Source organism: Rutilus rutilus (assembly GCF_951802725.1).
Source record: "Rutilus rutilus genome assembly, chromosome: 6".
Taxonomy (NCBI): domain Eukaryota; kingdom Metazoa; phylum Chordata; class Actinopteri; order Cypriniformes; family Leuciscidae; genus Rutilus; species Rutilus rutilus.
The window spans coordinates 42,567,184-42,580,840 of record NC_140214.1 but is presented as its reverse complement, the minus strand read 5'-3'; the positions used below and the strand labels follow the sequence as shown (position 1 = coordinate 42,580,840).

At 36.0% G+C, this 13,657-nt stretch overlaps 1 protein-coding gene across 1 annotated transcript; it reads right to left on the bottom strand.

Moving 5' to 3' along the window:
- Nucleotides 1–1,933: 1,933 nt before the first annotated feature.
- On the bottom strand, nt 1,934–10,870 carry LOC311292416 (uncharacterized protein; the record flags this gene model as incomplete). Its single annotated transcript, XM_084412084.1, has 5 exons — nt 1,934–2,700; nt 3,502–3,663; nt 3,900–4,073; nt 7,468–7,641; nt 10,821–10,870. The coding sequence occupies 5 exons, from the start codon at nt 10,868–10,870 to the stop codon at nt 2,682–2,684; spliced, it is 579 nt and encodes a 192-aa protein (XP_084268210.1). The 3' UTR covers nt 1,934–2,681.
- Between the last annotated feature and the right edge of the window lie 2,787 nt (nt 10,871–13,657).

The following is a 13,657-nucleotide window of genomic DNA, read 5'->3' as shown; positions in this document are numbered from 1 at the left end:
TGTTGTGTAATATGGCACATGCAGCAATGTCCCAGGCCCTGTCAGGTGTGCAACCCTCAGACTTTTCAGACACTGAAATCTTCCCTTTAGTTAGCCAAAGTTCATGTCATTGTGTGCCCTTGTCCTGGCTAGAGCTGCACTGTAACTGGTTTGGGTCAGGGAATGGGGTCATAAAACACCTGTCTGCAGGAACATGTCATAATCACCTATGAAGAAATGCAGTTCTGTTAGGATCAGCATAAGTGTATGTAATACAGTGAGCTTGATATTTAATTGTGGAACTTTTCTTACCACTTTCAAATAATGTGCATAAATGTGAATCTCTGAAAATGCTTAAGTCATGCACAGATCCTGGCCATTTTGCTTTCACATTTGTGATATGGAAGATTTTAGTCAATTGCCTTTTTTTTTTTTTTGATATATTACTAATCTAGAATATTAAGAATCACAATAGTAACTGGGCTGCACATTTACATTGTGAACCCTCTTTCTGCTCACAACATAATCCCCTTCATTGAGGCCTTGATGGCAGTCTATAGCCATCCACCAATCACGTTAGTGAAGCCTGAGTGACATATAGTACTGTAATCTGCATGATCATGATTGCATGATCTTCATAAAAAATTATGATAGCCTAAAAAAAAGAAAAAAAAAGAAAAAAGGCTTTAAAAAAAAATGCTTTACAACATTGGGTCTTAAGTGGCTTGGAAATGCCAAAAAAAAAAAACAACCTAAAACTGTTTTTTATACCTAAAAGCGCCAGGTAAACTCCGAACGACACGACAGACAGCACTTTCCATCAAGTTCTCCGCATCTCCAATAGTGTAAAGGAAAGAGCCACTCGCAAATAATCTTATGGCAATGCAAACAGTTTGTGCTGTAGTTAAAGCCCGACTCCGACAAGTCGAAAATAAATGTGCGTTTCCAACAAATTAATAATGTAAACGACAATCTCACGAGTCACGAGAAAAAATATCTCAGAAAGTGCACTATCGCGCTGCGCTGGACTTCCCGTATCCGCTTATAAAGCCGCAGTCTAATCCTGTTAACATGAAATAAGCCTGCTCCCGAGCAGGTTTAAGATTGCGCACCTGTTGCTATGACAGCAAGTCCAGGATGAGCGTCGAAGAATCAAACAATCCAAGATCATGCCAAATCGCCAACAATCAAATCCAGCTAACTGAGTTAGCGACGTACGAAGAACGGGCCCCTGGTCAAAAGTTTTAGATCAGTAAGATTTTAATGTTTTTAAAAGAAGTATCTTCTGCTCACCAAGGCTGCATGTATTTGATAAAAAAACAATAAAAAAACTGTAATATTGTGAAATATTCTGACCATTTAAAATGACTGTTTTCTATTTTAATATATTTTAAACTGTAATTTATTCCTGTGATCAAAGCTTAATGTTCAGCATCATTACTCCAGTCTTCAGTGTCACATGATCCTTCAGAAATCACTCTAATATGATGATTTGATGCTCAAAAACATTCATTATTATGTTGAAAACAGTTGTGTACAATTTTTTTTTCAAAATTCTTTGATGAATAGAAAGTTTAAAAGAACAGCATTTATTTAAAATAGAATATATTCTAACATTATAAATGTCTTTACTGTAACTTTTGATCAGTTTAACTCATCCTTGATGAATAAAAGTATTGATTTATTTTTCCAATTATTTCCCAAAATAAAATAAAAATTCTTACTGACCCCAAACTTTTGAACGGTAGTGTTTAATGTTACAAAAGCTTTAGATTTCAGATAAATGCTGTTCTTTTGAACTTTCTAATCATCATAGCATCATGAAATAAAAATGTAAAAAACTGTTTTCAACATTAATAATAATAAATGTTTCTTGAGCATCAAATCATCATATTAGAGTGATTTGTGAAGGATCATGTGACACTGAAGACTGGAGTAATGATGCTGTAATTCAGCTTTGATCACAGGAATAAATTACACTTTACTGTATATTCACATAGAAAACAGCTGATTTACATTGTAATAATATTTCACAATATTACTGTTTTTGTTTGTATTTTTAATGAAATAAACACAGCCTTGGTGAGCAGAAGACACTTCTTTTAAAAACATTAAAAATCTTACCGTTCTAAAACTTTTGACCGGTGTTGTGTGTGTGTGTGTGTGTATATGTATAATATAACAATGCACTAAAGTGAAACTGATCAGAGTCAAATATATATATGTATTCCAAAACATAGATTTTACAAAAAAAAATTTGTACAAAAAAAAAATACATGTTCAACTTCACATAAAATATCAATGAAATATACAAATCATAATCAACAATATATTCCCAATTCCAAAACTTGGAAAAATATATATTTATAATAATTAATTATTATATTATTTATATTATAAATAATTATTATACTAAACCAACATTAATCATTCAATATCACATGTTTCTAAAACACATGCTAACACACACGCTGCTTTATTTAATTGTGAAGTCTGAGTCTCTTCCACCTTTATGAAACACATTTACACATTTATTTCTCCTCATAGACAGTAGTGAGACTCTTCTGTGGATCAGACTGCACCTCCTACAGAGCAGTGATGAATGTTTGAATCACACATTTGTGTGTGTTATTAGCTCCCGACATGCTTGCTGATGAATGGGCACATCCCGCTTGTTCTGCATCGCCCTTCCCAGTCACTCCTCATCGATCTTCATATACTCTGTAAAGTGGAACAGAAGAGAAAACAATCAGAGTTCAGTGAAATTATTATATTTCAATTACTGGTTTTTTTTTTTTTTTAATAAGTTAAATTGAATTCCTGTAATCAGATTAATTACTGACTTTACATAATCTTGCATAGATATTTGTGTTTTTAAATATAATAGATGTAAAGCATGAATCAAGTTCATATGTGTGTGTGTGTGTGTGTGTCGGTGCGACTCCTATTGAGTCTCTGTAAAGGAGAAACTAATGAGTGTACGGCGTATGGAATAAACCACAGGGAGCAAATACAAATGTTATTTTGAGTTCAAACACAAACCTTTAGTTAAAGCCGTTTGTCCTCTAGTTTAAACATGTTTGTAGGCTCTTAGTAAATAACTGAGAGTAAAGTAAGTGTAAAGTAGTGTGACGTGTTGCTTGTCACAGTAAAAACACACTAGAGACAGAGACATTTCTCATGTGAGCTGGACGCTGTGAGCTGAAGCTGGAACTGCACTGATTTTAGCAGGAGTGCAGCATTTCCCTACAATCTGACCAAGTCTGTTTTCACACTGAAATGATTCACTTCTACTGACACAGTTCATAAAGCAGGTGTTGATGTATAAAGCTGTGACAGTGAGCTTTTCTTCTCTTTCCTCCTTTGTGTTAAACATTTCAATAACTTCACATTCTGTTCTCACACAAACCCTTTGTTGCAATAAAGCTTAATGATAATTTCCTTTCACGAATGTTTGAAAGGTTTGTTCACATATCAGAGGTAAATGAAGATCTCTTTAATATCTCAGTGATGTTTCCTCACCTCAGGACACAGTTTGAGTCTCGTAGCTCGTCTCTGAGCCGCTGCTGTGAGTCTCCTATCTTATTATCTCTAAGATCAAGCTCTTTTAGAAACTGCAGTGCTTTTGAGTTCGTCAAAGACTGAGTTAAAGAAGAAACATCTGTAATGCCACAGCGATATAGACTAGAAAGACACAAACAGAGGAAGAGAGATTATCTTACAAACAAATCATGAATGTGAAGAATTTTACACAAATATAATGTGAACTCAGACTCATTGTGAGATATTAAGAATAAAGTGTTTTAGTTTAAAACCCCCAGAAAGTGCACTGCTATAAACACTGAAACATAAGCCCTGCTGTCTTCAAATAAATAAACTTCAGTCACACTGTAATTGCTGTACAGTATAATGATACTAACTGTAGTTTCTCCAGCTTGAATTGTGGGTTCATCAGTAGATCACTGAGGTTTTTCACTCCAGAGTCTCCTAGTTTATTCCAGCTCAGGTTCAGCTCTCTCAGGTGTGACGGGTTTGATCTCAGAGCTGAAGTCACATCAGAACAACCTTCATCTGTCATATCACAGCAGCTTAACCTACATTAGCAGAGAGAGAAGAAAATAAGACAGAAGAAAAGAAAACTCGTTATTCTGTAAAGTCACATCTTCTTCATAAGCAAATAAAACAGAGGAAGAGAGATCTTCATCTTTATTTCACCAGATCACAAAATACTAAGTTTGCACAAATACAATGTTAAAGTGTTTTAGTTTAAACTGTTGAAGTGATTTCAAGGCGAGACACTACAGGTGAATAGGGTAAATGTTTTAACTAGGAGATATCGCCATGAAACTTTCCCAGTTGATTTCCTACATTAAGATGAGAAAAAAATGTATTACAAGTTTTCTGTAATTTAATGTTTAAATATGCAAATTAGGCAATATCTAATTAAATATGCGCTAATTTGCATATATTTTAAAAAACGAAATCTGAGTATTGGATAAAGCCAGGTTTAAAATTATTTTTTCATTGTGTTCACATATTAGATGGGAAAAAATTACAGAGGGATTTATGGATATCTACTTTTGTTATCCTGTAAATCAGAATATACTGTCAATAGCCTTAAAAAATGATTTTGGAATAAAATGTTATATAAATCAGGCTAGGAATAATATATTTATAAATCCCTCAGTAAATGTCTTCATAATATAACTAGGTACAAGACTGGAGAGTTTGGTGTATATAGGTGTAAAAATATTCTTTTTTTTTAATTATAGTTAGAATCGGTATAACTCAGTGTTTTAACTAACTGAAAAAGCTGAATAATCGTTCCAAACATTATTAGTCGGCAAAATAATCGATGATTAGTCGATTAATCGACTATCAAAATAATCATTTGTTGCAGCCCTATTTCCAATAGTCTGTTTTGAAACCCAGTCACACTAGTACAATTACTAACTAGATAAAAAAACACATATAAATGTGAGCAACAGGGAAACCCAGAAAGTGCACTGCTATAAACACTGAAACATAAGCCCTGCTGTCTTCAAATAAATAAACTTCAGTCACACTGTAATTGCTGTACAGTATAATGATACTAACTGTAGTTTCTCCAGCTTGAATTGTGGGTTCATCAGTAGATCACTGAGGTTTTTCACTCCTGAGTCTCCTAGTGTATTACAGTTCAGGTCCAGCTCTCTCAGGTGTGACGGGTTTGATTTCAGAGCTGAAGTCAGGATGAGACTCTGTTTCTCTGTAATTCTGCATCCACTCAGACTGAAGACAGAAAGAGAAAATGACTCAGATCTATGATGATCAACTAACGTGTTCATCTTCATCCAGCAGACTTTTGCTGACAAATAAACAGGGATATCAAGGTAAAGGTCACATGGAGAAAGACTACACATTGTTCATTTAAATATACTACCAACATTGTAACAATACAAAGGTTGAAAGCGTTGATGTATTTATGTTTACACATTCATGTCATATAATTTTTAAAGGGTCATGAAACCCCGAAACACATTTTTTGATGATGTGACGCGTGACCTTTCCAACGTGATGATGTAATACGTGGCACATCTCAGAGATGGTACAAGACAAGCATTTGTGGTTAAAAACTATATATATATATAAATAAACCAAAATACAGCGAATAGCCTTCTTGGCGCGCCTACTTTCGTTGCCTTGTACCTGTACTTGTGTAATGACAATAAAGTTGAATCTAATCTAATCTAATCTAAATCTTTTGAAAGTCAACATTTAGATCATGTGAACAAAGTTAAATGCATTATAAAGGCCTGGGTCACTCTGGAATAAATCACAACGTGTTTCATGATAAAACCGTGACTTTAGTTTACAGTCCGGTAAATACAGCAGGTTATAGTAAATTATTTCACAGACCCCCTGGCACTCGAGGACTGAAAGCCTCAGAAGAAAGCCCTGTCGAGGCTCTTCCCCGGTACGGGTCGTGTCGAGCCATTAGTCTGGGTGTTTGATGAGGAAAAGATGAAATGTAGAAGTTGCAATAAACGCGTTATGAATCTGCACAACTGCAGCAGCGGAGGACTTTTATTCTGCTGAGCGGATCTGAGGAAGAACTGATGACGGGACAGTTTGATCTTCGGCTGACAAATCAGAGGAAAGGAGCGTTTCATTCCCGCCCACGTGTAGAAATTGAATATTCAAGCTGTTCATAAATGTTTCTACCGGAGAACGAAAAGCGAAAAATCAAGCTGAATACTTTTGAAAAAATTTAAACAAAAAAGGAACCGTTTTCTCGTTTTTCTACTTTCAATATTAAATAAAAAAACCAATGAACATTTCCTTTCATTTCATTTCCTATTTGGACTGGAATAACGAGAAATGAAAAAAGACGGATCATTTATACGTTTTTTCGTTTAGTTTAATAAACAGAAAATGAGATTCCGGCCTGATTTCTAATTTTTCGTTTGTGGTTTACAAATCGGTTTATGGCTTTGATATTTCGTTCGCACATGTGAGAGATCGCAAGCCATAGGCTACAATATGCTGACATGGAGTTTGGTGTTTTATATATGTATAGCCTATTTAAGAGCACTGATTTGGGAAGTAGGTCCTTCCTGTGTGTCATTGTCCCATTGAAAAATACAATGAAAATATTTTATATGATATGGATAAAGTAAAATGTTTTACTGTAGCCTATTATTGTATGGGCAACAAGGATTGGACTTAAAAACAATGATAAACATGACCATGATAACATGTACATAACATTTCCCACTCGCCTTTTAATGAGGTGTGTGTGTGTGTGTGTGTGTGTGTGTGTGTGTGTGTGTGTGTGTGTGTGTGTGTGTGTGTGTGTGTGTGTGTGACAACAGAAGCTGCTGTGTGCTCTTCCTAATTGAATGCAAGTATTATTTCTACAAACTGAGCTCATAACTCATAGGACTGATTAATAACAAGTGTCATTTTTTTAAACATACGTAATGTAATTCTTGTATGCAAAATGTATTTACATTTGTTATAATTTATATCTGATTTAATTTCTTAATTTCGCTCATGGAGAGCGCGGACAATGTGCCGTGTTTTAGTGGAAGATTGCTGCCATCTACTGGAGATCAAACATTTAAGATTAAAACACCATCTATGATGATCATCTTATTGAAGAGCTACAGCAGCATTTAGTTTCCAATAGTCTGTTCTGAAACCCAGTCACACTAGTTCTGTGTGCTGGAAGACACTGTTTCTTCTCTTTCATTATTAACTATTTATTTAACGTTTCTCTTCTTTATTCTCTGTTGAAAAGGCAGATTTCTGCATGAACACAATCAGGACATTGTATCAAATGCTGGAAATTAAACAATTACTAACTAGATAAAAACACATAAAAATGTGAGCAATAGAGAAACCCAGAAAGTGCACTGCTATAAACAATGAAACATAAGCCCTGCTGTCTTCAAATAAATAAACTTCAGTCACACTGTAATTGCTGTACAGTATAATGATACTAACTGTAGTTTCTCCAGCTTGAGTTGTGGGTTCATCAGTAGATCACTGAGGTTTTTCACTCCTGAGTCTCCTAGTGTATTACAGTTCAGGTCCAGCTCTCTCAGGTGTGACGGGTTTGATCTCAGAGCTGAAGTCAGGATGAGACTCTGTTTCTCTGTAATACTGCATCTATTCAGACTGAAGACAGAGAAATAACAATAGTTCACATCTATGATGATCATCTTATTGAAGAGCTACAGCAGCATTTAGTGTCCAATAGTCTGTTCTGAAACCCAGTCACACTAGTTCTGTGTGCTGGAAGACACTGTTTCTTCTCTTTCATTTTTACTATTTATTTGAGTCTCTCTTCTTTATTCTCTGTTGAAAAGGCAGATTTCTGCATGTACACAATCAGTACATTATATAAAATGCTGGAAATTAAACAATTATTAACTAGATAAAAAACACATAAAAATGAAGAAAAAACCCCCCAGAAAGTGCACTGCTTTAAACACTGAAACATAAGCCCTGCTGTCTTCAAATAAATAAACTTCAGTCACACTGTAATTGCTGTACAGTATAATGATACTAACTGTAGTTTCTCCAGCTTGAATTGTGGGTTCATCAGTAGATCACTGAGGTTTTTCACTCCAGAGTCTCCTAGTGTATTCCAGCTCAGGTCCAGCTCTCTCAGGTGTGACGGGTTTGATCTCAGAGCTGAAGTCACATCAGAACAACCTTCATCTGTCATATCACAGCAGCTTAAACTACATTAGCAGAGAGAGAAGAAAATAAGACAGAAGAAAAGAAAACTCTTTACTCTGTAAAGTCACATCTTCTTCATCAGCAAATAAAACAGAGGAAGAGAGATCTTCATCTTTATTTCACCAGATCACAAAATACTAAGTTTGCACAAATACAATGTTAAAGTGTTTTAGTTTAAACTGTTGAAGTGATTACAAGCATTTTGATTCTTGTATGTGAATGTGACTGACCTCAATCTCTCCAGTTTACAGTGTGAATCCTTCAGTACGGCACATAAGTGCTTCACTCCTGTGTTTCCTAGTTTATTCCCGCTCAGGTCCAGCTCTCTCAGGTGTGACGGGTTTGATCTCAGAGCTGAAGTCAGGATGAGACTCTGTTTCTCTGTAATTCTGCATCCATACAGACTGAAGACAGAAAGAGAAAATGACTCAGATCTATGATGATCAACTAACGTGTTCATCTTCATCCAGCAGACTTTTGCTGACAAATAAACAGGGATATCAAGGTAAAGGTCACATGGAGAAAGACTACACATTGTTCATTTAAATATACTACCAACATTGTAACAATACAAAGGTTGAAAGCGTTGATGTATTTATGTTTACACATTCATGTCATATAATTTTTAAAGGGTCATGAAACCCCGAAACACATTTTTTGATGATGTGACGCGTGACCTTTCCAACGTGATGATGTAATACGTGGCACATCTCAGAGATGGTACAAGACAAGCATTTGTGGTTAAAAACTATATATATATATAAACCAAAATACAGCGAATAGCCTTCTTGGCGCACCTACTTTTGAAAGTCAACATTTAGATCATGTGAACAAAGTTAAATGCATTATAAAGGCCTGGGTCACTCTGGAATAAATCACAACGTGTTTCATGATAAAACCGTGACTTTAGTTTACAGTCCGGTAAATACAGCAGGTTATAGTAAATTATTTCACAGACCCCCTGGCACTCGAGGACTGAAAGCCTCAGAAGAAAGCCCTGTCGAGGCTCTTCCCCGGTGCGGGTCGTGTCGAGCCATTAGTCTGGGTGTTTGATGAGGAAAAGATGAAATGTAGTAGTTGCAATAAACGCGTTATGAATCTGCACAACTGCAGCAGCGGAGGACTTTTATTCTGCTGAGCGGATCTGAGGAAGAACTGATGACGGGACAGTTTGATCTTCGGCTGACAAATCAGAGGAAAGGAGCGTTTCATTCCCGCCCACGTGTAGAAATTGAATATTCAAGCTGTTCATAAATGTTTCTACCGGAGAACGAAAAGCGAAAAATCAAGCTGAATACTTTTGAAAAAATTTAAACAAAAAAGGAACCGTTTTCTCGTTTTTCTACTTTCAATATTAAATAAAAAAACCAATGAACATTTCCTTTCATTTCATTTCCTATTTGGACTGGAATAACGAGAAATGAAAAAAGACGGATCATTTATACGTTTTTTCGTTTAGTTTAATAAACAGAAAATGAGATTCCGGCCTGATTTCTAATTTTTCGTTTGTGGTTTACAAATCGGTTTATGGCTTTGATATTTCGTTCGCACATGTGAGAGATCGCAAGCCATAGGCTACAATATGCTGACATGGAGTTTGGTGTTTTATATATGTATAGCCTATTTAAGAGCACTGATTTGGGAAGTAGGTCCTTCCTGTGTGTCATTGTCCCATTGAAAAATACAATGAAAATATTCTATATGATATGGATAAAGTAAAATGTTTTACTGTAGCCTATTATTGTATGGGCAACAAGGATTGGACTTAAAAACAATGATAAACATGACCATGATAACATGTACATAACATTTCCCACTCGCCTTTTAATGAGGTGTGTGTGTGTGTGTGTGTGTGTGTGTGTGTGTGTGTGTGTGTGTGTGTGTGTGTGTGTGTGTGACAACAGAAGCTGCTGTGTGCTCTTCCTAATTGAATGCAAGTATTATTTCTACAAACTGAGCTCATAACTCATAGGACTGATTAATAACAAGTGTCATTTTTTTAAACATACGTAATGTAATTCTTGTATGCAAAATGTATTTACATTTGTTATAATTTATATCTGATTTAATTTCTTAATTTCGCTCATGGAGATAGCGCGGACAATGTGCCGTGTTTTAGTGGAAGATTGCTGCCATCTACTGGAGAGCAAACACATTTAAGATTAAAACACCATATATGATGATCATCTTCTTGAAGAGCTACAGCAGCAATAATAATAATAAAATTCAGTTTAGTTACTAAAATGTTAGTAACAATTACAATACACTTATTGTGATGCAATTTAAAAAAATATATATATATTACTTTTAAGATATATGAAATATAAATTATTTAAACAAATAAATATATGTAATATCATTTTGTCGTTTCATAGATCTAATTTTAAGTATTAATGTTATTCACTAAACATGCTTATCTTCTATCTTCTTACAAGTTGCTCATGTAATATATGCAAAGTAATAAATTGAGTACTAATTTGACCTTGTTGTCTCTATACTTTAAACATAGCAAGTCAGTGCAACAAAGGCAACAGTAGGTTAGCGTTAGCTACATGATAACTGTAAACCATCCGAATAAAGTACCGTATCCAGACATAATATTTTAAACTAACCATTCGGAGACGTCCTGCTGGAGCAACTTCTTCATCTGTTGCTTCTCCATCTGGATCAGATTCGGGATCAAACTGAAACGCTTGAACGACTGCGTGTCTTCGTGCCATTGCAATATATCCAACGTAAACATGCATGGTACCGCAAGATGGTCAAGGCCACACCCACCCTCCACCTTGCCCCGCCTTTCTCCTCCTCATTAGCATTTAAAGCTACAGACACCGAAACGGCCCGTCTGAAGGAAGCTCATTCTGGGACTGGCTTGTAGTGGCTATAATTCTGCACCGAGGCTTAATTTTTGGAAAGAGATTTCAGATACAGTACTAGGGACCACTAAGGCCTATATTAAAGCCTACAAAAAGTAGCATGTCATGGGACCTTTAAACTAAACGAAAAAACATATAAACGATCCGTCTTTTTTAATTTCTCGTTATTCCAGTCCAAATAGGAAATGAAATGATCAGATGATACGCGGACCGTACGGTCCTACAACCGGCTTTCTGGTGCATTACCATCAGCTTCTGCTCCTGACGGTGACATCACGTACCAATCTCAATCCTTGGGCTGACACTTGATGGAAAGATGCACACACTCTCGACACCTGGTTTTCTTATAGTTTTATATAGTTATATGGTTTTATATAGTCATAGTTTTGTTTTTTTGTTGCCAAATTGGTTTGAAACAGTTGTTGAAAAAACAAGTGAACTGACAAATTATGCCTGATATCTGTTTGACTGACAGTTTCATTGATCACTGAGATAGCACTGACTTGGAATGAAGTTGCTTCAATATAAAAATAAAAAAAATAGCTTAGATGTAGTAAACTACCTTTGCCATATTGACAAAAGTACTTATACAGCTGTGATAAAGTCACATTAGCTGCCACCGCTGGCGAAGCAGCACTGAGACACACACACACACACACACACACACACACACACACACACACACACCTCATTCATCCACATCTCGTTCCTCCCTCTCATTGTCGCTATCATAGGAGCGCATGCACACGTGATGCTGATCGCACATGGACATTCATCCATCTCTCCACTCTCCCTTACATATCCATTTCCCGGTCATTTCACACACTTATACTGCACTGTCTTGTCGTTTTGTCCTCATGTTGTGTGTCTGTGAGGGCGTAGTCAGACTTCCAGTGGGAAAGACCGACCGATCGAGCGGCGGCCGCTGATGACAAGTATCTGGTCACTTTATAGTGATGAGTCCGGGCTGAGGACCCAATTAGTATGCCAGTAGTATGCCTGATCTAAATCTGTTCTCGCGATAACTTGTAGCTAACGTGAGCTGTTTTGGGGTTATTATGTGGTAGCTTTATGTAGAATGCTAGATCCCACTGCTATATGCAAGGTACGGTTCAATTAAATTGTATATTGTATATGTAAATTGTGTATATTCTATAGCTAATATTTAAAATCTCAAGTTGCGTCAATAGCAGAGGAGAAAGACCGCAAACCTTAAAAATACTACTGTTATTGTGTCACGAAATTTAGTTTTAAGAGTTTTTCAGTCGATAATGTAGTTGTTTGAATCTCAAATATGTTGTTTGTTTATACAGATAGCGCCTATTTAAAATTTTGATCTGACGTTTGCAGAGTTGTGAGATCCAAGGGATCACCGGGCGCTCAGCGCTCATGTATCCCGCCTGGAACAGCCTTACCTCGGCTAGTGCTGCTGACGTTTGCCGCTGGTTGATGTCTCTAGTCTAGTGGTGTGGTTAAACATGAGATATAATTCGTCTTGTGTAGGCTATGTCTAACGGACGATCTTTGATCTCATTAATCTATAATTTGTTCCCTGGCAAATCTTTTTGGCTGAGGGCAAAGTTTAGTTTTATAACTTTATATAACATTAAATTATTTAGGCTATTTATCTTTAACGTTGTAGCCTGCTGACTTCGTTTAATTACTTTATTTCTTGACTTGTATGGCTACTTATACTTTCATAATTGCTATTATTGATCAATAAAACTGAAATTTAACAAAAAGAGACAGGGTTGTGTCATTTTATTTTATATAGCCTATGTAAGAATATTTAGATATCACCAACACGGCTTTTTTTTTTTTCATGTATGGGATGGGAAGTATTTCAGAGTATATTGTCTTGAAAGAAATCAATCATCACTGACAAAGGCTCAAAAGAGACCATGACTTTCTAAAAGATCTTTTACAGATTGTTTGTGTTTTTGTTTTACTTTTAGGACTGGAGAACATCTGGCAATGAGATGTCACAACTTTTTTTCTGTTTGTTAATTGCTTAGTTAGGGTTGGGATCTCTGCAAAGGAACACAACATAGCGACACTTTATAGTTAACTTAATTAATTACTAACGTAATGATAGCAGTAGCACCAAAACGTACTTTGCAAGATTAAGCGCTGTTTTATATGGATTAACCCTTTCATGCATAGTGGTCACTACAGTGGACAGCTATAAAAAAAAATCTTAAATTTGCATGGGTTTTGATGGCATAGTTGCACATCATCAGGGACACGCTCATTGTGTCAGCCCTGTTACCAGAAAAGCATACGTTAAAAAGTTATTTGTACATATTTAAAAAGGCATCTCCATATATCAGCTCAGGAGAGGTGTAGAGAGCCAGGACTTGCACTCCTCTCTACGCCTCATCGCCCTCTATCGGAATCCAAGGTTTCAAGAAGATCCGAGAAACTTTATTTTTCGACCCAAAAAAACTATAAGGCCCTAATAACCCCCTGTCATTTTTTTGGGGTCGAAAAATAAAGTTTCTCTGATCTTCTTGAAACTCTGGATTCGGATAGAGGGTGCTGAGGCGCAGACAGGAGTGCAAGATTGGAGGCTC